Source organism: Artemia franciscana, chromosome 19, assembly GCF_032884065.1.
Source record: "Artemia franciscana chromosome 19, ASM3288406v1, whole genome shotgun sequence".
Lineage (NCBI taxonomy): Eukaryota > Metazoa > Arthropoda > Branchiopoda > Anostraca > Artemiidae > Artemia > Artemia franciscana.
The window spans coordinates 22139698-22167241 of record NC_088881.1 but is presented as its reverse complement, the minus strand read 5'-3'; the positions used below and the strand labels follow the sequence as shown (position 1 = coordinate 22167241).

The 27544-nt window shown below is 36.5% G+C and overlaps 1 protein-coding gene across 7 annotated transcripts in view; it reads right to left on the bottom strand.

The window, feature by feature from the left end:
* LOC136039419 (protein CLEC16A-like) overlaps window positions 1-27544 on the bottom strand; it is a 162798-nt gene that overhangs the window by 15599 nt on the left and 119655 nt on the right. For all 7 annotated transcript variants that reach the window (XM_065723151.1, XM_065723149.1, XM_065723153.1 and 4 more), the window contains 6 exons: window positions 14635-14757; window positions 12791-12945; window positions 8394-8694; window positions 5957-6108; window positions 4567-4849; window positions 819-950 (listed from right to left, as the gene is read on the bottom strand). In XM_065723151.1, the coding sequence (XP_065579223.1) occupies window positions 819-950; window positions 4567-4849; window positions 5957-6108; window positions 8394-8694; window positions 12791-12945; window positions 14635-14757 (1146 nt within the window). The remainder of the gene's footprint in view (window positions 1-818; window positions 951-4566; window positions 4850-5956; window positions 6109-8393; window positions 8695-12790; window positions 12946-14634; window positions 14758-27544) is intronic.

Genomic DNA, 27544 nt, shown 5'->3' with positions numbered 1-27544 from the left:
TATATAGAGTGGAGGTGAGCGCGAAATATTCCTAATGAGCTTGAACAATATTATAAAAGGACTATTGCGATATCTTAGCATAACTGAAATCGATGTGGATCAGATTCTACAAGGGCTGTCCAGGAAGTAGCGTAAACTTTGCAATAATATAGACAAATGAAGAAACCACTTTTATTAGATGTGTTTGGAAGCCAAACTTCAAGCTGAAAAACTTATCGCAACACTAAGGTAGCTTCAAAAACTATTATTACCCTACACTTAAGCCGACTCGTGTCTGCGGAGAGGTTAGAAGGTGAAATTAGCTTTGGCCAACTTTTTTGTCAGGGATTTCTCCAATACATTATGCCTCCACCTATAGAAGCGGAAAGCTTGTGCTATTTCTTGTTTGTATAGGAAAGAGAGTCAATAGAAAAGGCGTTGACGATTTCTCCCAGAGAGCAAAATCAATGTTCACCAAGATTCGGAAAAGATAATCTTGACAACTGAACTTTTTTTTTATTATTATTTTTTTTATAATAGCTAGACTTGCTTTGATATCTGGACACGAAAAGGTGGAGCCAACCTATATAAAAAAAGACAAAAAAGAAGAGTGGGTTGGGTCACAGGCATAATTTTACGAAGAGTCTATGAATGAGATGGTGCACCATTGTGTAAAGCGATTCAGTTTGAACGTTGTAGTTCATTAATAAATTTTTCAAGTAATACGGTTAAAATCTTTTTTTTTTACTATTTGTACTTTGAAATTCTTCGTTGTACTTCTCTGAATAGCAACTTTAGGTCTCTTTTTACATGGAAGGGAGAACAAAAGTGATAGTTACCTTCGGGTTTGAAGGCGGCTGGAAATCCGGGGACCTTAGTAGGTACAAACATTGGGCCATAGATAGAAACACCTTGTCGTTGTACAGTCCTATGCGTACAACAGGTTTGCTGCTGGGATGACTTCCCACGTCCTATAAAAACATAAAGTAAATAACTAATTTAAAACAAAAACTATAAAATTATAGTTATGCAAATCTACCAATTGTTCCATTGCACGTCGTAAAAACGTGAATTTGCAATTTTTAGACATTGTTTTTGTTAAAAATCCAATTAAATAAACAAAAATATTCGGTTTTTTTAATAAATATGACGAAAGAAATGAGACAAGAAATCTTCATTTCTTTACTAAAACTACTACTAACAACTTACCGCAGCACCAAGCCGCCTGAGGCCAACACAGCTACGCACGCTCCACCTCCATCCTCATCTATTCAAAGCCTCCCTCTTTACACCCTCCCAGGAAGTTCCCATTTCTTTTAAATCTTTCTTTTGACGACCTGCTTTCCGTTTAGCCCTAGACGGATGGCCGAAAAGGACCATCTCCGGCAATCTATCATCCTTCATCCGCAGAACGTGTCCTAACCATCTCGACCTTTGTCTCATCATAGCCCAAGAAAGAGGGATGGAACCAAACTTTTTGTACTGCCTAATGTTTAAAATACAGTCAGTCAGCCGGGTTCCCAGAACATTCCGTAGCCAATTCCTCTGGAAAACATCTAGCAAATCTTCATCCGCTTTTCGGAGCGCCAATGCCTCAGAGCCATATTTGACCATTGTCATCACCGTAGCTTCCAATATTCTAATCTTGGTTTGCAAACTTATCTTCCTATTCTTCCAAACTTTTTTTTAACTGTGAAAAAACACCCTGAGCCTAGGCTATTCTACTTTTAATACCTTCGCTGCTCCCACCTTCTTTACTAATAATACTACCAAGGAATATGAAGCTGTCCACTTGATCAATCTTTTCGTTACCCAACGTCATTTTTCAGCTTCACTTATTCCTAGCCTTAGTGACTGAGTCTTCTTAACCATTAATTTTTAAATCTATTTTAGCACCATGAACTCGCAAAACCTCTAAAAGTTTATTCATTTTGCTCACACTTTCATCAAGAATTCTTAAATCATCAGTATAATCGAAGTCCAGGAGTTTTTCCATGGGTTCCCATTGCCCTTCCTGTGCTCCTTAAGAAAAAGTTCATATAAATGATCCATATAAAGGGGGATAGAACACAACCCTGCCTCACTCCTGATGTAATGCGAAACCAGCTGCTAACCTCATTTCCTATCTTAACCGCAGCAGTGTTATTCTTGTACATACCACTAATCACTAATATATTTGTCTGGTATGCCATACAAGGATGTAACCTTCGTTAAAGCTCTTCTATCAACAGAATCGAACACTTGCTCATAATCTATAAAACTGAGAACCAAAGGTGTTTGATAACTCAGGCACTTCTCAATTATTAACCTAAGAGTGACAAATTGGTCGACACATCCTCTGCCTTTCCTAAAACCGCACTGTTTTTCCCTCATAACTTTGTCTACAACATCTATCAGTCTAAAAAGTATCATATTACTAAGTGGTTTGCTACCTACAGATATCATACTAATCCCTCGATAATTACCACAGTCACTCTTATCACCTTTCTTATATAGTGGTTTAATCAAGATTTTCCTAAAATCGCTATGCACTTACCCTTTTTCAAAAATTATATTCTTAATCTTCAGTAACTTATTTCTAACCTCAGAGCCACCATAATTAAGAAACTCATTTACTAAACTATCAGCACCTGGGGCCCTATTAATTTTTAATCCTTTTAGTGTCATAACTATTATTTTCGTATTACTTATCTACATTATTTAATTCAAAAATAACGTTTGCGTTTTTTTATATTTTGGTTCATTTGCTAACTAGAATAAAATAAAACATAGTTGTGGCTTTTACAATTAGCAAACTCCATTTCGGCGGCAACAACTTTTTGCATATGACTGAACGCTTGAAAAGTCGGTCAGACTTTATATCCCACGATCCTCTGATTCTAAAAAATTACTTCACAGCGGGGCCTGCGCGCAGGGCATCTATTCTATCGACAAAAATGTTGTATTAGGCTCTAGATCGACGGACCTCACACCAATTAAACAAGTTTTCCATTCCATAATTACTATATCTAAATAAAAGGACCTATTTCACGTACTGGAGAGAGAAAATAACTTTATGTCATTTTTAGAAGGACTAACTTCTCTTCGATAATTTAAAAAAATGGATTTTTGAAAGTTTGTCTGTAGTTGGATGAAATGAATTTGAAATATACTACAAAGAAAAATGTTAAGTGGTCTTTGAGCTAGAGGTATTATAGCTTTTTTTGCCCCTCCCCCCCTCTTCTTTCGAATCCGATACAGCTCTTCACATATGACGAGTTAATAAAATCTGATAAGAGAAATATTTCTCACTTTCTAGCTCACTTACGAAATAAAGCTTAGACAGCACCATCTTATTTTGAGCACGTGAATATATACAATAGTTAACGCTCCAAACACTTTCTCGGCACTTGAAAAAATATTGATTTTTGAACAAGAATTTATTTTTTTTGGAGGGGGGGGGGGGGGGCTTGACTCACCTCCTTATGTCAAAAATTTGGCATCTAGCAAAACTAAAGGTCTGAATTTGAACATTTCATGTACAATTGAGCGTGTCACGTGGATCAGGCACGTATGTGGGATGGGGTAATTTGATTCATGCCCCAGCCCCCAGAAGCCCAAATTTACTCATTATACTGTATTTTTCTAAAGTATATTCATAGTTCAGATAATTTATGGACCTATGACAAAATATCCACAATTAAACATGGGGTGATATTGAGGGGGGGGGGATTCACCTTAACATCAAATTGGCTGAAAATATTTGTGACTCCCCTACTTCTGTTGAATACAATAAACATCTATATATGCAACAAGTCAATAAAGACAGACAAGAAAAAATGAGAAATCGTACTCACTTTCTAACTCGCTTACATTATATAGGTTATACTATCTCTTTTTGAGCACGACAATATATACATTAGGAAATGTATTCAATAAGGAACACAATCCTTATCTCAATATGGAGGCGTCTTTCAAAGGCGCTACTGTTGCTATCTTCATTTGCTGGACAGACTTTAGAATACTAATAATAACCAATATACTGGGCTTGGTATTATCATACCAATTATATTATCTGACCCTAATTTTTGTCTCTGACCTTTATTTTTTTTCAATTTTTAGTATTATTTTTTTTTATTGGAAGAGAAAATGATCTTCAAAGAGAGTTTAGTAATTCATCAACAAAACTAAACAAATGAAAACTAATAAGAAATAAAAACTAATAAGATAGTAGTGCCGCTCAACCACTAAGGATGAATATTTGAATGTCAAACAGTTTTGCTTTTTGCATCATTTTCTTTCAAGTCGGTGTACTTAGCTATTCCTGGTTAATTTTAAATGTTGGTAATTTCTGGCTAAATTTTAAAAACATTTCTGGAACAATTAATCAAAATATTATAGAATGCAAATCAAATTTTTTGGGGCCACCCTTGGCTTGGGGTGCCAAGCTTCCCCATGCCAAGTTGTATTTTTACTGGTCTCCAACAGTGAATACGTTACAAAAAGTCTACCACCAAATAAATGATTTTTTAAAATATATAGTATTTGTTGCAGCAATTGCTGGGCTAATCACCTTCTGGCACATCTCATATTTTAAGAAGAGCTAACTTGGAAATGAATCCTGTCGGAGGAAAAGGCTGCTTGCCGGAGAGATGCCCCCACTCAGTCCACTCAGGTCGAGCAGCTTGGCTATTTGTTGCATCTTCCTCTGTCTAGCTCTTAATCGACCTTTTGTGAGTCTCTGTTTAGCAGCCATACATCGTATATGATCGTCGAACAGGAATCGAGCTGAGAGAAGGGGAGAACGAGAGGATGTCCCAGCGGCTGGTTGTCTCTGCACAGTGACGTGAAGATACCGAGAGTCCTCCTTATCACCAGTGACTTCAACATCCTAAAATAGCGATTTTTACTTATAAAAATCCAAGCAAGTATGCATGGGGAATTTTAGCAAACATCTACTGCCCTTCCCCTCCCTCCAAAATCTGATAATTCTTAAAGTTTTTCAATAATTTTGTATGCTATGTCAAATAATCTATCTGTTGTTATTTTTTTTTTACTATTTTTACACACAAAAAATGCTTTACCCCTCTTGTTAAAATGCTTTAATATTTTACATGTAAACTTGTACGTACATGCATAGTGAGAATAGCTGGATACAACAAAGCTATTTACCGGTTTAAAATTTCAACCATTATAGTAACTATGACACTACTTAGAATCTAAAGGCCTCAGCAAGAACCGTCTCCATTAGAACTGCATTTGGCACGAATCTAACATTCCGACTCTAAGCTTTCAGCTTTTTCGTAGTGTGCTTACTTATTTCAAGTAAACTCCAGTACAAAAGACTGTCTTCTTTTATTGAATAATCTAGCAGTGACAAGGCAGATCAGGGACTGACACTAGTTTGTTGTTGGCACATGTTACGATATTTATACTGTACAAAATGTAACCCAAGAAACTAAATCAAGTCATGCAGTTTCACACAACATAATAATTAGCTTTACAATGCCAGGTCATGGCTAGATGGTTATCGTTCACTTAACATATATTACAAGGTTGACGCCTTTTCTAATACCCTCAATACTACGTCAATATTAAACTGTCTACTTGGGTAGTTTGCAAAACTATTGCAATAACCTGGCTATTGTAGAGTCACATAAGGTTTCTGTTAATATCACCCCGTATTCAAGCAACACTGGGCCAACTATTGTAATTACTACTATTATTATGATACAGTATAGAATCGGTCCCGTGTAACAATGTTACAAACGAATCAATTCAGACAGAATTACCAAAGACTAGTAGAAAAGCTTATGGACTACGGAGCAGAGCCCCCTGGTCGCAACGATTAAAACATTCAAGAACCCTGATATAGACGACAAAAACGAGAGTAATAAACAATAAGATAATCTACAGACTAAAGGACATATACTCAAGCAAACACAGACGTAAAAATGGGAAGACAAACTAATTTTTCAGAAAAGGAAATATCTCTTACTTGGAGCCATCCTACGAATTTTGCCACACCCCAGCCAAGCCTCCTTGTATCTGGCTCTACCAATATAATTTGATTCAAGTCAACTACTAAAAATCTTCTATGTCTCTGACCATCCTTACTGATTATTGTGCAACCAATAAGGTCACTGTTGTCTGAAAATAAGAATAGTTACTTATCACTTAAAATTCACATTACACGATTAATTTATTAGGATTACAAACTCTAAAGACCGTAGTTCTGGGGCATATTTCTAATGGCCAAATGAAGTATTTGGCTATTATCAAACTAAGATAATTTCTTAAACCTATATGGCCTGCCATAACATAAAGAAAGAAAACGATTCAGTGGGATTTTTAAAGGTCAAACAAAAAGACTGAAGAAACACACAAAGCGAATATTTCGAGAGAACAACCGCCTCTCTTCTTCAGCGTAAACAAAATAATATAATCAAGGAAAATGCCGAAGAAAGAAAAAACAAACGCGGAAAGTCAACAAATCCAATGAAACTATAATAATGTAGTTATTACATTAGTTATTTAGTTTTATTATCATTATGTGTGCAATGTTTTTCCTTGACCCTATGAGGTTGCAATAATTATCGATCTATCTATGTAATAAGCTGACTAGACGGATTGACATAAAAATCATAATTTGACACAAACTCAACAGACTCCGCTATCAATTCACAAGGTAAAATCCAATTCATTTATTTGGAGTGCATTTCATTGAACTCGCTTACATATTTGACAAGCAAAATTATTAACCCGCGTTGTTTAAGGCGGAATAATGATATCACAAATTTTAAAACGTATCGCAATGAAACGGGTTAGTCTGTACCGTTTGTTTCCAGTGAGCATAGAAAATCACAATAAGATGCATTACTTGACCACTATTCTTTTTCGAGGATGGGGTATGCGAGTCAGACAAATCGCAAGAGATGAGAGTTTCCTTAGTGGTTACAACTACAAAATTAGCTGTTTTTTATATTCTTAAACCGTATATGTAAGTAGCTGCTTATTTACATAATATATAAACTGTGTTTTAATTACATATTCAAGTTTTCCTCTTTTACATATATTCTTCATTTTAGTTGGATATCCCTCTTGCCTATGTTTTTCTTGGAGGGAGGGGGAGAGGATTTCGGCAAATTCGACAAACAAGCAAAAAGATGAACTAGAGAGATTACACTGAGAAAACCTTACTTATCGAACAAGCATTTATCTAAATTATCAGAACCAATTATTTTTATGAGTAAGTGTAATGAGGACTTGACTAATCTGATCAAAAATAAGTTACAAATGCCACCAAAAGCATATAACGTTACCATATCTCAAATGGGAAGTCAACTGCTATTTATTTAGTAATTCTATTCTTATCTTACTATTTGTTTGTTTTATTTTGGATTCTATTGTAGGTTATTTCGTCTTTTCCTTTTTTTTCTTTTAGCCTGAAAGACAGACCGCATGCAGCAGTCCCAAGTACCTCGTGTTTTCTTTTAATACACAAACTAAGCAGGATAGTAAGACTAAGGTATGGTAAGAGATGGCAAATTTGTAAAGTGAAAATTACGAATCAATATCATTATATGAACTCTACCTGAGATATCTAACTGAAACTAAATTCTCCGAAGTCTTCCTAGAAAATTTCTTAGGAGAATTTAATACCTACCTAAAAATAACATTGATTTTTTTTTCAAATGCATTTTAGTAATGCTTTATAGTTAATTTAGGCGTCGGCGATAAATTATTTTACGTTAGATCGCAAATGGAGACATTTTTAATATAGGAGTTTAATATACCAGAGTTAACACTAGTCAAATGCCTTGAGAAGAATGCTGTGCTATTGAGAACGTCGCTCGAAGAACTTTGGTCAAAAGCACAAGAGTGGTCGTCGTCGAGAGGCACCGTTGTCACCTTATAGCTGGGAAACCTAGGTCTATGTAAGTACCACGAAAGACAACCTCTCTAGATCCCAAACTATAACTAGGTACACTTCCTGCCCCTTTTATTTAATCCTATCCCTCTACAATGAACTAAAAAATGAAACTTCTCGAAATTACAATTTTTAGCGATGGTAAGTGAAATCTTCGTGCAATAGTACAGAACTTGAAATAGAACAGCGAAGGTTGGTAAAAATAAGAGGAAGTAATGGTGGGTAATTGAGATAATGTAGAAAGGAACGGAAAAGTCAAAGAGAAAAAGGCAAAACGATCCGTAAAACCCCAAGAAAAGAATAAAATTAGTATCTTTATATTGGTATTTAAATATTTTTAACAAGGTTTCATTAAAATTTAATATTGCATAAACGTTATTTAATATCGTACACTCATGGTCCCTTAACAATTCTAATATAAGTATGGTGAGAGCACTATACAGAATGAAATATGAAAGAATATTCATACAATAACAGGGGCGATTTAGAGATTGAAGTAGCATACTTAAATCTAGAATTTCCCCTTCTTTTATTCCGGTCTGTGGTGAGGCTAGAGGAAGCACAGTTTCGATGTCATTTTTGACTGCCAAATGCAGAGATCGCAGGGACAGGAATACTCGAACTGTTCGACGAGCTCGCTCCACATCTCCACAAGGAAGTCTTTTCGGAAATTCAACACCAGACATGGGGGTACCTATGGGGGGTAGCAAAACACTTGCATCCATAGTTAAATAGCTTATATTTAGTGGTTTCCTCTTCATATCAGCACATTCGGCTTCAAATAAATCTAAGAACATTTCTTCACCCTAGAAAATATGATATAAAATGTCCTTGGCAAAAAATGGGTCTCCAGAGTTGTGTGATTCAAATTTGACATACCGAAAACCATTTTGTTCTCAATATGTTTTTGAAATGAACATTTCTTATCCATTAGAATGCAAGGAATGCTGAACTTGGTTTGCGACGAGTTACATATTAATTGATAATGATAAAAAGATAAAATAGCCTCATTTAGTGTTGTTTTTTTATTATTATTATTATTATTGTTCCCGCTTTTGAAACTTGACTTGAAATGAAAATTTTTTTATTGTTTCGATTTACTTTCGGAGTAGATATTTTCAGGAACTAAAAAGCACGTTTTTCTTTATTAGTTTTGAAATTAAGTCAATCAGTACGTTAATTTCGCAGAGCGAAATTAAGACAGAAAAAAGTTAACCTTCGCAGCCACCAAAGTTCTTTCCAAGACTATAATAACGTTCTTATTGAACTCGAGGCCTTAAAAGGTTTATTTTATGAGTTCCAAGATAGGTTCCAAAGCAAAAATGGCTCCACATAGTAAAATAGATGTTTCGCAATACCTAATTAACTGTATTTTCATGCATGTGATAAAAAAAACAAGAGCTAAGAGCTCATATGGCACTTGTGACGAGGTCGGAAGAGCCGAGAGCTCATATGGTACGAGGTCGGAAGAGCCAAGAGCTCATTTGGACGAGGTCGGAAGAGCCGAGAGCTCATATGGTACGAGGTCGGAAGAGCCAAGAGCCAAGAGCTCATTTGGCACTTGTGAGAAGGTCAGAACCTAAAGTTAAACTTTATAGCACAAGATCCTTCTAAATATCAAATTTCATTAAGATCTGGTCACCCTTTCGTAAGTTACAAATACCTCAATTTTCAAAATTACCTCCCCCCTCCCAATTCCACCAAAGAGAGCAGATCCGGTCCAGTTATGTCAGTCACGTATCTTAGACAGGTTTCTATTCTTCCCATCCAGTTTCATCCTGATCTCACCGCTTTAAGTATTTTCTAAGATTTCCGGTCCCCCCAACTGCCCCCCCCCAATTACGTTTGATCCGGTTGAGATTTAAAATAAGATATCAGAGTTACGAGGTCCTTCTAAATATGAAGTTTCATGAAGATCCGATCACTCCTTCGTAAGTTAAAAATACGTTATTTTTCTTATTTTTCAGAATTACCCCCCCCCCCCCGCAATTGAGCGGATCCGTTCCAATTATGTAAATTACGTATGCAAGACTTTTGCTTATTTTTCCAACCAAGTTTCATCCCAATCCCTCCAATCTAAGCGTTTCCCATCATTTTAGGTCTCCCCACCCCAAACTTCCCCCAATGTCACCAGATCCGGTCAGGATTTAAAATAAGAGCTTTGAGCCACGATATCCTTCTAAAAATCAAATTTCATGGAGATCCAATCACCCGTTCGTAAGTTAAAAATACCTCATTTTTTCTAATTTTTCAGAATTAACCCCCCCCCCCAACTACCCCAAAGAGAGCGGATCCGTTCCGTTTATGTCAATCATCTATCTAGGACTTGTGTTTATTTTTCCCACCATGTTTCATCCCGATCCCTCCACTCTAAGTGTTTTCCAAGTTTTAGGTTCCCCCTCCCAACTCCCCGCCCCCATCACAAGATCTGGTCGGGATTTAAAATAAGAGCTCTAAGACACGATATCCTTCTAAACATCAAATTTCATTGAGATCCGATCACCCGTTCGCAAGTTGAAAATACCTCATTTTTCTAATTTTTAAGACTTACTCCCCCCCCCCCCCAACTACCCCAAAGAGAACAAATAAGTTCCGATTATGTCAATCATGTATCTAGGACTTGCGCTTATTTTTCCCATCAAGTTTCATCCCGATCCCTCTACTCTAAGTGTTTTCCAAGATTTTAGGTTTCCCCCCTCCAACTCCCCCCAATGTCATCAGACCCAGTCGGGATTTAAAATAAGAGCTCTGAGACACAATATCATTCCAAACATCAAATTTCATTAAGATCCAATCACCCGCTCATAAGTTAAAAATACTTCATTTTTTCTATTTTTCCGAATTAACCGGCCCCTACTCCCCCCCCCCCCAGATGGTCAAATCGGGAAAACGACTATTTCTAATTTAATCTGGTCCGGTCCCTGATACGCTTGCCAAATTTCATCGTCCTAGCTTACCTGGAAGTGCCTAAAGTAGCAGAACCGGGACTTTAGGTTTTCTCCCTCCAACTCCCCCCAATGTCATCAGATCCGGTCGCGATTTAAAATAAAGCTCTAAGACACAATATCATTCCAAACATTAAATTTCATTAAGATCCAAATACCCGCTGATAAGTTAAAAATACTTCATTTTTTCTATTTTTTGCGAATTAACCGGGCCCCCACTCCCCCCCCCCAGATGGTCAAATCGGGAAAACGACTATTTCTAATTTAATCTGGTCCGGTCCCTGATACGCTTGCCAAATTTCATCGTCCTAGCTTACCTGGAAGTGCCTAAAGTAGCAAAACCAGGACAGACCGACAGACCGACAGACAGACAGACAGACAGACAGACCGACAGAATTGGCGACTGCTATATGTCACTTGGTTAATACCAAGTGCCATAAAAAACTAACTTCATATGAGCATGACATGACGCAGGTTAATATAGTCTGCTCTTTTATCGCAAAAGAAACTATCCTAAGGGGGAGGGAAGTCATATTCCTAACACCTTTTTGTAAAATTGTATTGTTTGCAGATGTTTTTGTTATTGTTGCATCCCATACTGATTTATCCATACTTTTTCATAATCTTAATAACACACTTTTATCTGCAGCGGATTGTTATGCCAGAAATTTACTTTCGTTAAATGAGAAAAAATATCAATATATGCTGTTTTCTCGGTCTGGTTCTCAGAAAACAGAACAGTTTTCTCTTTATCTAAATGATAGGGTACTAAAACGTGTTGATCAATTTAAATATCTTGGAATTATTTTGGATGAAAATCTGTCTTTCCGTGAACATGTGAAAACAATGTCTCTAAAAATCTCGCGAAATATCGGCATTCTTTCTCGTTTACGCCATTTTTTCCCAAGGGATATTTTAAAGACAATATATTTTTCTTTTGTTAATCCATATTTTCTTTACTGTGTTTCTGTTTGGGTATCAACTTTTCCTTCAACGTTTAAACCTCTTCAAACTCTACAAAATAAAGCCCTTAGATTAATTTTTAATGTTAATAATAGATCCTCAGTTAGCCATCTTTATGGATCTTCTGGTTTCTTCTCTGTTCATCAACATCATTTTATTGCCATTTCTAATATTCGCCACAATTATGTTTTTGGACAACTCTCACTAAATTTCCCAAGATTATTCCCGACAAATTCACAATTCCACAATTACCCAACATCTCATAGTTCTGATTTCTCTTTTGAAATTAGGTCAACGGTGCGGGCGGGATTTAGTTTGCGTCATATTGGCCCAAAAGTTTGGAATTTAATCCCAATAGCCGTGAGAAATTGCAATGATAGAAACAAATTTTTGAAGTTATTAAGAAATCATGTTGCTAGTCTCCCATAATATTTTCCGTTGTGAGTGTTGAAGTTTGATTTCTGTAAGAAGTGCAAAATTAGTTTAAGACGAAGTAATGACGGCTTTATTTTTTTTTTTTATTTTTTTTTTTTTTGATATACCACGCACTTAAGTATGCCATTAGGTATTTGCGCTGGTTTGTTTATATGGTTTAATTCTTGTTGTAAATAAACATGTATCTATTTATCTATCTACCATATCCCCTCTCTGCGTTTGTGTACATTCTTAAACCTAACGCTTGAACATTCCATAGAGTAGAATGCATACTATTACATGGCGTTAAATAAAGAATAAAATGTCAACTGGCACCCTTGAAAAGGTTTTTTCATGTTTCAGGAATGGATGATTTTTCAGACAAAAGAAAAAAATGTCTAGGCAAAGAAAAAAAAATATTCAGCTGCATTTGACTAAAACAATCACATGCATTAATTTCACCTGTAACTTAATTCTTTTTTACAGAGGGAGGTTCTGTTTTTAGTATGGATTTCTGAGTGGGGCGTTCTTTACCACTGATTCTACGGAAAACTTTCTTAAGCGGAACAGAAGTTATCACCTTGTAAAAGTTACGTAAAACCAGGATATTGTCATCTTTGGCATGTTCCAACTTTGTTAAAATATCAGGATCTAGATGGCTCCCGTTTGGTGAGCAAACAAGTTCTCGCATGTGCAAGCAGGCCAATTCTACGGTAATTGGACGCACTCGACTACCTGCAAAAATTACATTCAATGAGACAGCAGAGAGTAAGCAAACGAGAGAAGGAGAAGGAGAGGGGGAGAGAGAGAGAGAGAGAACTTCCTGGAGCCATCAACTACGAGAAAAGGAGTATTCAATACAAACATGTTTGTAAAACGCTTTATATATGTACGATGAAGGATTGGTAACGTTTTAGCATAAGCGCGAGCTGTCATGACTGGGGTCCGGCCAACCCCCCCCCCCCCCCCCCCCTTCGTGTATAATTCCTCTCGCGTGTAAAAATGAGTAGCCAGAGAGAAAGTATCATAAGTAAAAATAGTGAAAAAAAAGAATTTTGAAATAATCTACTTATATTCCAAATACAGGATGAATATGTGGTTTACAATATCCTATAGTATTTGGATATACTAAGAATTTTATTCTAAGGATATTCTTGGATATTCAATTTTGTACACTAGGGGCCTAATGTAAAAAAAAATTCAAAGGATTGATCCCTCCTCTAACAAAGGGGGTCACAAAAAAGGGCCGAATTACTTTGATTGCCTGAAAATTGTATGAAACTTTGGGCTAAGGGGATTTCGATCCAGAAGGAAATAAACAGTTAATTGCTTCCCATCAAAATGCAGCCAAAAAAGGGCCAGAAAAGTACCAAAAAACTTTTTCCACCCACTTCAAATAGAAAGGGCTCTCTTAGAAGTTTGAAAGTGGAATTCGACTGGAAATTGGGAGTTCTAGTGCCATTTTTAAAGGTCGAAAGCTACTAGAGGGCAATCAGCCTTCTTTCGGTTCTTTTTTTGCTATCAAGTCCTCAATCCTTATGATATCGAATCGAAATTTTGAGATATTAATTTTTTTCGAAAACTTCGAAATGTCGAATAAGTTTGCCTTCGGGGTTGATATAATCTCCACAGCCCCAGTGTTAACCTTTATATTTCCGTGCTATGATAAATCAACTCCACAGAAACATGAAAAAAAAAATTAAATGAAAAAAATGTAAAAATGAATACCCTAGGAAACCAGGTTTCTTCAACATTTTTTTTTAGCCCCGAGTCAAAATCAACCACAATGCAAATATTAAATAGACGTTTGGGTTAGTAATATTTTCATTTTGAAACAGTCTCTTTATGAATAATGAGAAAAATCGTATTAAGAAAGTAATTACGATACAGTCATAAAGTTTCTACTCCGCAGTGACTCGCGGGTCTTAGGTTGCCAACCCCTGTTCTACACCAACTATTTTGCCTACATTTTGGAATATAGTTTGGATATTCCAAAATTGCTTATTTTTTTAATTTTCTATGCTACTCAATTTTAAGTATGTAGGGAAATTTCCACGGGAGAGAAATTTTCCAGAACGGGTTTTTTCGGGATGGATTTTCCAGCGGTAAATTTCCGCGGCGAAGATTCCCAGGGAATGAGGGAATTTTTACGGGGGTAATAAGCATAGCAGAGTGCAAAAGCAAAAGGAGACGAACATATTGAAAATGCTAGAAGCAAAGGAGTTGGGTTTATTTAAGTTAATATTTAACGTCTCATGCCATCCCTCTATAATAAGCTTCATATGATAGTTAATTTCCATGTTTTGTGTGTTTGAGGTCATTAGCTACAAACACCAATTTCACAGGGCTAGGAATGTCCTCCTGCATATAAAAAGAGGTTTAGAACACTCCTACAGCCATTATACTAAACTGTAATTAACTTACTTTGTTGAGCAGATAGTAGCAATATGTCAGCTAGCTTATGAGCAACTAGCCTGTTGTAGATGGATTTTGTTGAACTTCTTCCATTGGTTAATCCAACTTCATCTAATAGCTCAGCATCAATTCCTACCGAAATAAATATATTTACTATGGGTTTCACCTTTATGGCGAGTCCTCGGGAAAACTCGCCATAAAGAAACTTAAAAATTTCGTATCTAAATATCACTCGCAAGGTCTTTTCTTAGGGCCGAATCGTTTCACAGTCCGGTTTAAAGAAAAACGAAGGGGGGGGGGGAATTGACGGTGTCCTGATTTTCGTTTAACCCTATATAGATTGCCAAAAAGCACAATTTATCATAATTTACCCGTAAAACAAGACCCAAGCATCTTAACCTTTCCTTACGTATAGTGAACCATATTTTTCGTACTGATTATTGTTTGATTTGAACAGTCATTCATACAAGTGCCAAGAACTGTCATACAAGTGCCAAGGGGCTTTTAATAATTCTTCTTCGAAGATCCAAGTTATCTTCTTGAGCTTTTTAAAACGCCCACTTTTTAAAGTCATGCTTGACCACTGTCATTGCCGTGGCTTCTAGTCCTAATTTTACCTCGAATCTTCCTACCAGAATTTGTCAAGTGCAACAAAATGCCATGAGTCTTAGCAATCCTACTTTTTATATCTTCACTCTATCCGTTATCCTTTCTACTAATTCAACCTGGTAAGTAAAGCTGTTCACTTGGTCAACCTTTCTGTTGCCCAAAATCATCCATTACTGCTAGTACTACTAGCAATTATCTGTTGTATCAAATCGCAAGAGACCAACGATGCTCCAAGCTCCTTCTGTAACCCGAACTATTCAAATAGTCACACCTTACCCCCTATAATGAAGTCCCAATCTCCTTTAAATCCTTCTTTACGACCATTTCTTACCCTATCCAGGGACGACCTGATTTTCGTTTGACCCCAGGTGGATGGCAAAAAACAAAATTTTTGACAATCGGTCATCCTTCATCCTTAAAACATGGCCTATTCGTTTTCACCATTCTTTTCACTATAGCCTAAGAAAATGGGATTGAACAACGTTTTTCGTACATCTTATTGTTGGATGGACGATCAGTGAAACGACTACCTACCTTTGAAACAATCTGAAATATACAAAAATGTACATTTCAAAAAAAAGAGACAGAAGAACAAAAAAGTAACTGGAAATAGAAATGGATCAGACCAACACAGCTGCACACACTCCTCCTCCACCCAAATCTAATCTTAAGCTTCGCTCTTTATCCTCAAGAAGAAGTTCCAACTTCCTTTAAACCTTTCCTTATGAGGTCTCCCCACCTCATTCGGGAACTACTTGCCTTTTATTTGGCCCCAGGTGGATGGCCAAAAAGAATAGTCTATGGCTACCTGTCATCACTCATCCGTACAAGGTGTCTTAGCCAACTAAACATTTCTTTCATTTTTGTCCAAGAAAGCGGGATAGAACTACATTTTTCGCATACCTTGTTATTTGACAAACGGTTAGTATAACAGGCACCCAAAACTATCCGTAGAAAACTATCTTTTGGAGCACCCACACTTTAGAACCTTACTTAACCGCTGTTGGTGCTACAGCTTCCAGTGATCGATTCCCAGTTCACAGACTTATCTTACTATTCTTCTAAACCTTTTTCAACTGTAAGAAAAAACACCTTAATTCTTGGTTTGGTTTACTCCACCATCTTTACTAATAATACTACCCAGGTAAGTAAAGCTATCTATTCAATCGATCTTCTCGCTGCCCAATATCATGTCTTCACCTTCATTGGTTCCTATTCTAAGCAAATCAGTCTTCTGAATACTAATTTTCGAAGCAATTCTTGCATCAATGACTTTCTAAATCTTCAAAATATTCATTGATTTTACTAATATTTTTATATAGGACACTCAAATCATCTTCATAGTCTAGGTCTCGAAGAGTTAACTTTTGAAGAGTTTTAGCAAAAACAACTAGTAACAGTTTCTGTAATGATGAAACAGGTCCCAGTTTTCACCGCATCCTTTTCTACTTCTCTCGAAGGGTTTCATCTCCAATTTTATGGAATTTAAGAGAGACAATACAGATTACAATCATGATAGTAATTTTCTTTTTCTTGCTTAAAAGAAGATTTTCAGCTTTAGCTGAATTAAGTATCAATACTGTTTAATAGCATGCATTAAAAACGCAATCGTCCAGATTTGGCAGACGAGATTCTGGTGTTGGGCCAAAGGTTATCGATCCAGAGCCATAAATTTTAAAGAAAATCCCAAGAAAACATCTATTTTACTTCCTTCATTAAACAGTATTAAAGATTTGAGAATTAATTCTAATCTACTTTTTAGCAATACTTTTCGTTACAGAAAATAATCTAATATAGGCCTAATAAAGAAATAGAATACATCAAACAGTTAAAGTCTCAGGAGATACCCATTACCGAATAAAATCTCGGTCATCCCCATTGCAATTCCAGTAAGCTTTCTGGTAGGCATAGCTCATTGGAATTATCCTTAATCCATGCCTATCTACCTTAGTTCTGCCCTAGGATGGATGAAAGACTATGTATCAACAAGCGAAATCACAATCATTTTTATACAGTTCTAAAAAAGGGTTATGCCAGCTTTCCCTCTTACTGAGACTATCTGTCTGGGCTGTATAGTAATTAGCAATGGCTCTCGGGTTTTCCCATCACTTTTACCAAGTTGATTTTAATTCAAATTATATTTGAATTGATTGTTAAGAAATAAAATTCAAATAATATATAAATTCATATTAAGTTTATGGTGTGATAGCCACAATACATAATGTTTCCTTGTAAATTTGGTAGAAATATTTTCAACAATGTAATTTTAGTTCAGCTCACATTGCAACTTGATTTGATTTTTAAATAACTACTGAGTCTAAGATCGAAGAAGCTTTATCAAGTACCATTGTACCATTGCTGGTACTTATCAAGTACCAGCAATATTTTTCGTTGGCAGATAACATTCTACTGCAAAATTCAAGCAGGACTATGCAAAAATAAAAAAAAAGGAAACCTAACAAAGACAAGACTAGGAACTGACTTCGAAGTTGTTCGATTATTATAGAAAGGATTTTTGTAAAATTATTTTTTCTTCTTGGTCTTTTTGGCTAGAAAGCCTTCAAGATAAAGCAAAAACGATTCAGGTCTCAAAAGTTTCAAAATAACTTGATACCTACTGCAGGCGGTACCGAATCAAAAGGCCAGGAAAAAGAACTGAGAACGAAGAAAATAAGGATTGATGATAGTATAGATGTTACCAAAGAAGATTTAAAGAGAAATATTGGATTAAAGTTTATATATCAGCCCCATTGGAGTAAATAAACTTGCACAACTTAAGCTACTCCAGAAGGCAAAGTTAATAGTAGTGCAGAAGTTGTCGACCCTCTTTCAGCCACATTTCAAAACGATTCAAATGACGAGATACTTTGGGGAATATATTTAAATGAGCTATATAGGGCAAATTATCCAGAAAAAGCCAATACTAAAAGAATACCAAATGCAAGCGCATCTTTCACCACAAGGTCATCGGGCAAAGAGACACAAACACAAAGAATAATTTAAAATTGGGGACAGGGGTTGCCCTCACATTGGGGCCTGAAAAAGGACCAATATTATTTTCATTTTCTGTTACATCCCGGGAAACCTGTTTGCTGACTTACCTAAAAGTAGGCAGTGCTTAAACCATCCCAAAATTTTTTGGGTTTTACCAAATTTTCTCAAAAGAAAATTGAATTATCCTAAATTCTCCAAAAACTAATATTAAAAAAAATTGATGATTTGTTTTATCTTGTGTGCATGCATTTCTGAACGTTAATTTTTTGGGACGATTTCAGAGAGCAGAATTTGGGGATAGCAGAAGCACTGAAGCAACAACCTAAGTCCAGGGGGAAAACCTAGGTAACTGGTAAAAAAAAAAAAATACAACGGATATAGCAAAAAATTGGTAAACGGCACGTTTTGTCATAAATACTAAGATTTTGTGTGATTTTAATGATAAAAATTGATCGAAAAGACCCGATTCACCCCCTGTACTCCTGGGCAATGAACCATCCATACATGGCATCGGATCAAACTGAAATTTGGACGAATAATTTTTCCATAGCCCACTTTATTCTACAACTTAACACACTGAAATGTCGCAATACTAAGTTTGACCATCACTCTTCTGCCTAGTAGCACACTCGGATTTAGCTCTTCAAGAGAAAACTTGATATATTTTGCGAAACCTATACCATTTTTCCAGTGGCGTATTTAGAAGGGGGCCCAGTCTCCTCCCAAATTCCCATGGATTTTTTTTAGAGTTTAATGCATTGCTCTCATCAGTCCCCTAGATTTTTCGTTGTATACTTCGATAATATATTGGAAGTACTGCACAGCAATAAAAGTTATCTCCTTTACAAATCTTTTACATACGTTCCCTCAGTCATTCATTTCCTTTGCTCGAGTCTCCAGCAAGTCTTGTTTCATACTTATTGTGACTACGCTGGATCAGGTTGAAAGCTGCGTAAACTTCGTTGCTAGTATTTGACTTGTTGTGACTCAGTGATATTTAAAAAAAAGTACAATATATATTAACAGGTATCTTAATGTCGAAAAGAAACTTTTTATAATCTCTATAGCTTTTTTTTCAAAAATATTGCGTGGAGTTGATGAAGATGGTGCTTTGACTCCTACCGCTCCAGCTGTTGAGGCAAGAGTAGAAGGTACTCGGGTAATCTCATTCCAGGCAAAACCATTCCGGTCATAAGCATTATTAATGATTTTTTTTTTATCGCAGTTTTATATACCATTTTATTTTTTTTCACGTTTTTAAATGCCAGAGAAATGAACTGAATATTAAGAATGAAACAGATTAGCTCTACAGTTTTAGTCAAACATTCTTGGCCAACATGAGAACCTCAACAACGGTTAAGTGCCTCATGTCACTTCAAATTATAATAAAATAGTTTGCTTGTAAACCCTAACCGTAGTAATACACTATCTTTCTTTAATACCTCAGATAAGCTACGAAAATCTTCAAACTTATCGTAGCTATAAAGCGGCCACCATAAGTGGGAGACTCTATCAGAGATGCTATGCTGCACGGCGGAGTAGTTTTTATACAGAGTTTTCATTTACTTAGTACTTTTAGAAAATGAACATATTGATCGGCCTTAATTCGTCAAATTCAAAATACATAGAAAAGGGTGGGCTTTTTAAATTCTCGGGAAAGATGAGGTGAAATGAAGACGGATACAAGAACTAGAGTTACAGTAGCTGCTTTACAATTACCAAATTTCTTATCTCTTAACTCAAACTATATAAAAAAAAAAAAAAAAAAAAAAACAGCTTGCACGATAGTTGCTTGTTTTAACCAGCAATGTGTGCCATAAAATCCTTGTTGAATATGAGAAGAGGATTTTCATGAGCCAATTTATGCAAGAACAGATTGTTGGACAACCATAATTATGTTTTTCGTTCCCTATCTACCGAGGCCTTCGTTCGTTTTCCCATTTATTGAACCAAGCCCTTTTTCTTGAGGCTTGCAAAGAGAGAAGAATGGCGACTGTGAGGTGATTTCTGATATCTCCTCTGGGAATTAGGGTAAAAATTCAATAAAATAATATCTTTGAAGTAGGTCTTTCTGAACATAGCCACTTAACGGCAATTCATAGCCTTTTCGATTTTTATTCAGTTTTGTTAAAGAAACGAAGTTTCTGCACAAGTAACACTATTAGTGAGTAGTTTTCCCTGGTAATTCATCACTAGCTGAAGCAATACTTTTTTCCCATGGAGGCGTTTATAAAATCTTATTTTGTGGTCTAGTTTAAACTTTCTCAGATTTCCTGGCCTTTACATTTGTGTTTTTGTCTCAAAAGCCAAAATAAATGTTACACTTGAAAGCATTCTAAAGAAAAACGAGAACGATTTTTCATAGCTGTATTTTTGTAGCTAGAAGGTTTAAATAATAAAAAAAAACATGGCTTTATTTTGCGGTTTTGTTGGAAAACGATTGACCATCTTCCGGTTCAACGCCAATCATGCAGATCGATTCCAACAAGTCTCCCTTTCCTTTGCCATCATTTCTGGGTACATGGCTTTCATGATTAATTATTACCAGAAACGAACTTTAGTGGGAGAAATGAGTATAGAACATCGTAATTCATTGTAAAAAGTGGTGAAGGAACTCGACAAAGGACATCTCATACAAAACGTTCGTATCGATGTATGCTGCAAATATTGAAATTATATCTTATTTTGCAGTAATTGACGATGGTAATGATATCGTTACACATACTATGATGGCGCTGATTTCATCTCAGGTTAAGACTCAATCGAGCTTGAAAGATCATAGGAAGTAGACAGCCATTGGAAGTCTGAAAGGCTCATTGGCTACTAGAAATAGGCCAATCTGTTCTTGGCTGACAGAACACTAAAAGCAATAACTGTAAAATTCACACGAAAAAAAGGTATGAGATGAAAAAGGGCAATGCAAAAAATAAACGGCTTACCAAAACTTCCTTTTGATAGCCCAGCATGAAATGAAAAAAAAATTAATTAATATAGGTGAGAAAAATAAAAAGAGCCTGAATATATTCTTAACTGAACGGTTTGAACCCTGACAAATACTATAAAAACAAACAGTGAAGAAAACTTAAGAAAAAGCTGTTCAATATTTTACCAAGTTCATTGCTGGTTGTGGAATCATTTACCCAGTTGAAAAATGTCCAGAATGCTTTGTGTTTCCTTTGTGCAAATTAACATGAAGTACGCTCTGGATTTAATAAGTGCGTCCTGAATATAATTAGTCAAACTGGAACCCAAAAAATTGTCCACGGTTGGAGGGCAAAAAAAATTATCTCAGGTCTTGGTTCAAACACTTGGCAGCGTTGAAGTAAAACGTTGACCAAGTAAAACAAAATGCGTCTCCATGTTTTTCTTAATTCTTCCCCGGTCAATTCGTAAAGAAGGAGCAGCTGTAAAATTCGGATGACTCGGAGGTCATCCATTGAAAATTTCTTTTTTAAGCGCTGGAAATGTTTGGAGGGCAACCATTCTCCTTTCAGTACCCTTTGAGGACCAGGGCACTCCCGTAACCTCTTATGGCATCAGATTAAAATTTAAGACAATTATTTGCTCAAAATCATCCAAGTGTCCAAACAGTGTACATCCCTCCGGGGGGAGCAAAGTCGACACATTCTTCAGGGCAAGGGTATAAAATTATGGAATCCGCCCGTTTTTCACAAATGGTTTTATGAAACAAGAATGAGCATGTTACAACTTGTTGAAAATCAAAACTTGTTAATGGTTTAAATATGTGTGCCAATGAAAACTGAGCCCCGTACGCCCCTTATGACCCTGGGCACCCAATTACATCCCTGTATTAGAATACCATGAAGTCATTATGGTTAGAATAGTCAAAAATGTCCAATTAATACGCTTCCAGGGATTATATGAACCACACAACCAGGGACAGCGGCTCGAAATAATGAAAATTGCCTTTTTTCAGATAGATGTTAAGACAAAAGGACTGGCATATATCACGTTGTTTGACCCCCCCCCCCCCCAAAAAAAATCAATCTACGAGAATGACCCTTTTTCAGGGCCTCCCAGCTTACGTGCCGACCAAAAGGGGTAATAAAAAAGTGTTTTTCTGTCGTTTTTCACAGCATATACCTTAGACCAAAGGGACTTCAACGCGTAATCCATGTCACCAGAAGGGCACGAGAAAATATTTGTTTACTGATCAACTTGAAAAAAAATGGGTCAATATGGTTAAAATCCATAGATTAGGCCAAACACATTGAAATTGGTCCTATTTCGTATCCGTCAAAAGCCTACGATATGGTACCATTTGATAAAAATAGAAAGAGAAAGGAATTTGCGAAAGTTGAGAAGCACTTGCTTTCCTGATTCCTTGGTTCAAGCTACAGAATTTCGATGATGCAATGTGCAAAAGATTCAAGGGCTAACCCGGTCTAAAAACGAGCTATGTCAAAGTCAAAGACATACTCTATGGGTATTAGAAAGGTAGGCGTGTTGCATCCTGTTTGAATAGCAGTGTACACAATCATTTTTAAAGCAATTTAAACTCCTTCAGAAGCAGTTGAAAAATGATCTTTTGGATATTACTGATTCTAAAATTTCCCCACGTGCTATATCATGATAGGTGAGGCTTTTTGATAAATATTTTTAGCAAAAACATTGCTAAACCATCATAAAAGGTGTTTACGACTGTTACCTCAGCAACATCAGCAATGAGCAACATAAGTCTTGGTAGAAATCATGTTGTAAAAATCCTCAGGGGGAATGTGAAAGCAAATATGGGCATGATACCTAAATTGCTACGATCAAATGCTAGATATATTTTGAAATTATCTAAATTACAATACCGAAGTGTTTTGTTAAGCATAGTTACGGATTTTTAGTAGCCTCTAGCATTTCTCTTCTGTTTGGCTTCAAGGTTTCATTTGTGCACTGAGACGATGAGTAATACAATGAGCATGAGTAAGCCTTTAACGATTGTATTTTGCCCAGTTAGGTAGACATTCTAGATAGATACCCCTAATAATGATTCTAAGAGTTTCCAGGGGCACCAAATTTAAAAAATGAAGGGAGGCAACCATTCTACTTTTTTTTAAAATGAAGATACAAAAAAAAATTAAATTTTGGAAATCTATGGTATACATTCCAGCATATGCGTCTAATAAAAATAAAAGTGCACAGTGGCACTTTTATTTAACTTTAACTTAAACTAAACTTTAACTTTAACTTAAACTTTAAGATATAGAAACTAACATTAAACGCTCCTAGGAAAAGCTAGCACAATCATCGCTTCGCCTACATTTTTGTTATAATTTACATTTAACGCTTAACCGACTCAGTGTCAGTAAAAGAGGCGAATAAAAATTTTTCTACCAGCTAAAAATCTGCCGTAATTGGTATTGTTGCTATTCTTGATTTGCAGACAACGGTATTAAGGATCCTTTATTTTTAGGTATTAACGCGTATAAGAAGAATATTACTAGTAAAGCTCAAATAGAACACCGTTCTATTTTTCTTACATTACTAGGTTGCAGCTATAACTGTAACCATAATTTATCTTAGATTTGAAGCGATCCACGTTTACAGGCACTATCTTTTCCGATGGTTTTCAAGAAGAAGGGAGACAATAAGGAGAAAAATGACAAAGGAAAGAATAATAAGGAAAACAGAGGCAATAAGGATGCTAAGAAGAGGCGGGTATGACTATGGACCAATCATCTTATACATGAGTTAAGACAAGGCGGGATCTGTTCTCCGAAATTTGCGCATAAGCTGCTTAAGGATGTAGATGACCTAAATTTTTTAGTTTTTTCTTTGAAATAAGATTAGAGGTTTAAGGCAAACTGGTGAATTTGTAAAATTGGCAACATAAAGTGCAGCACTAGCAGAAGTATAAGCCTATACCCGTTTTGATAACAACCGGGGGTTTACATGCATAATCATTTTCTTCTTAAACTCCGGAGATAAAGATGACGAGAGAAAAAAGAGGAGAGTAGGTTTGATAAAACAAAAGTTAGAAAACTACAAAAGGAGCATTGATTGAATTTGTAAAACAGAAAGAAACCGCATTTTCAATTTGATATTTCTTATTACGTAGTAAGTATATTGTCGGGTTACTCGTCCTGGCTAAGTGGTTGACGCGCTGGGTTCGAAATCCTTTGTCCGAGGGGCAAGAGTTTGATTCCTGGCGTGACCAGTTATTTGGTCTGGGACGAGGGTCAGTGGCGTGACTCTGTAAGCTTAGCCAGAGTCAACCCAGCTCTAAATGGATACCTGGAGAAATCTGGGAAAAGTAAGCAGGAAGGGTGTACGAAAGCACAGGATGGCTGGCCCCAACCTCCCATTGCACTTTCTGGCTGATGGACCACTAAACGAAGACTAGCGCCGCCGCCAGTTTGGACTTGAGAGTCTAGTGCGGTCTTAGCAAGTCATACTTGCTTAATTACTTACATTGTTGTGCTTTATATTATTAAATAAAAAACTGAAAGTAAACTGAAAGTAAGGAGGAGTATTAGAAATTAAATGGAATAGAAATTATAATCACCATATTACTATGATCTGAGATCAAGAGAAAGTAGAACTAAAACCGAAACACTGTATCTTTTATGATTCTGAAAAAAGTAACTTGAAAATCATCAATTCATATTTTAATGCATTTTGGTGATCTGTACCCGACTAAATCTCTTTTGAGGAGTAGGCGGTCCAAAAAGTTGGTCATCATGACATCTACAAGAAGGAGTTTTTGGATGTCAGCTGGTAAGAACTACTTTTTGACTGGCCATTTGAAATTTTTGTAGGTCAGTGCCTGTCCGATTTCTGTAAGGGACCAAGATGGGTCTCTGCATTCCTGTCATCATAGTGACTACCATAAGAAATACTTTAACACATGAAGCCCCCCCACTTACGAGAAATAGTTTGATTCTCTCCCCCCCGCCCTTAAAGGTCAGATCAACGTCCCTATTCTCTAAGGGTTATCTCAACCAAACTTGGTAGAAAGTCATAGCTAGTCTCCCAGCTATATCTTTCGTAAATCCTTTCTCGCCTTGTGGCGAGAGAATGGGTTCTTAAGTTGTTTAATTTTTACTCGTTCCGATATTTGCCAGAGAAGAATATTGGATCTCAGTTAAACGTGGTGGACAGTGGCATTGGATTTCCAATTGGAACATTTTTGAAACCCTATCCTTTGTCCAATCACTTGAAGAATTCTTGTCATCTAGACATCTACCAGTAGAGGTTTCGGCACTCAATGAAAACTAGAAGCAAGAAAAAGTGTCATACCTGCAGCTTTTCGGGGTTCAAGCCCAATTTTATCTCTATGGAAGGCGGAGGAGGAATATTCAAAAAGATTTTAGTAAATGCAATATGAGTGAATGGTAAATTCTTCATCAGAGTTTTTTTGGGGAACGAATCGGTCTGGACTCTTTGTGAGGGTGGAAGAGGAAAGAGGATCCCTAATTTCTCGTCATCTCGACATCTACCAGAAGGAATAATCAAGACTAAAATGTTCTAGTTGTACCCTTTCTCGGTCAAAACCCAGTTTGATGTCTCTGAGTGGAGGAAGAGCGACACTAGATTTTTGTCATCACGTCGTGTTCAAGTAGGAATCGTCAGATCTATACCAAACTTGGAGAGAAGAAAGAGTTAGTATTTCATTTTGCCTTTTGGGAGTCTAGACCTATTCCAACATTTGTAGGGGACAGGAGACGAGGCTAAGTTCTTATCATCCGCATAAGATTGTCATCGCTGTGAAGGATTGTAACCAAACGTTTTTCTTTTGTAACAGCCTTTTGCAACGTCAAAAAATAACAAACAAAGAAAGAACAAGAGTTAAGAGCTCATATGGCACTTGTGACGAGGCAAGAAGAGCTAAGAGCCAAGAGCTCATATGGTATGAGCTCTAACAAAATTCTAAGATTGATTTAAAAGGAAAATCAGAGGCTTAATGCCGGTCAGGATTTAAAATAAGAGCTCTGAGTCACGATGTCCTTCTAAATATCAAAATTCATTAAGATCTGATCACCCACTCGTAAGTTATAAATACCTCATTTTTTTCTAATTTTTCCTGTCCCTTTAGCCCCCCAGATGGTCGAATCTGGGAAAACGACTTTATCAAGTCAATTTGTGCAGGTCCCTGACACGCCTACCAATTTTCATCGTCCTAGCACGTCCAGAAGCACCAAACTCGCCAAATCACTGAACGCCTCCCCCTAATTCCCCCAAAGATAGCAAATCCAGTACGGTTACGTCAATCACGTATCAAGGACATTTGCTTATCCTATCCACCAAGCTTCATCCCGATTCCTAACTCCAAATGTTTTCCAAGATTTCCCCCTCCAACTCCCCCAATGTCAAAAGATCTGGTGAGAATTGAAATAAGAGCTCTGAGACATGAATTCCTTCTAAATATCAAATTTCATTAAGACCCGATCACCTATTCGTAAGATAAAAATATCCCAATTTTCACGTTTTCCAAGAATTCTGGTTTCCCCCTCCAACTCCCTCCAATATCACAGGATCTGGTCGGAATTTAAAATTAGAGCTTAAAGCACAAGATCCTTCTAAATATCAAATTTAATTAAGATCTGGTCACCCTTTCGTAAGTTACAAATACCCCATTTTTTCAAATTACCCCCCCCCCCCCAAATCCACCAAAGAGAGCAGATCCGGTCCAGTTATGTCAGTCAAGTATCTTAGACAGGTTTTTATTCTTCCCATCCAGTTTCTTCCGGTGCATATATCTAGGACTTGTGCTTATTTTCTCACCAAGTTTCATCCCGATCCCTCCACTCTAAGTGTTTTCCAAGAATTTAGGCTTCTCCCTCCCAAACCCCCCCCCCCCCCCCAATGTCACCAAGTCCGGTCAGGATTTAAAATAACAGCTCTGAGACACGATATCCTTCCAAATATCAAATTTCATTAAGATCTGATCAACCGTTCGTAAGTTAAAAATACTTCATTTTTTTTCAAAATTAACGGGCCCCCCACTCTCCCCCAGATAGTCAAATCGGGAAAATAACTATTTCTAATTTAATCTGGTCCGGTCCTTGATACGCCTGCCAAATTTCATCGTCCTAGCTTACCTAGAAGTGCCTAATGTAGCAAAACCGGGACCGACAGACAGACAGACCGACAGAATTTGCGATTGCTATATGTCACTTGGTTAATACCAAGTGCCATAAAAACGGCAAAAAAAAGTACAATTCGCTTTTTCAGACTCCAGTCTAAGCGTTACTTTTCAAAAAGGAGAGAAATACATATTTCTATTGTAAAATATAGTTTTTTCTGGAGTAGTAAACTTTTTCAAAATTTGTTCAGTGCAAAAAATGTAGACTTGACACTTTCG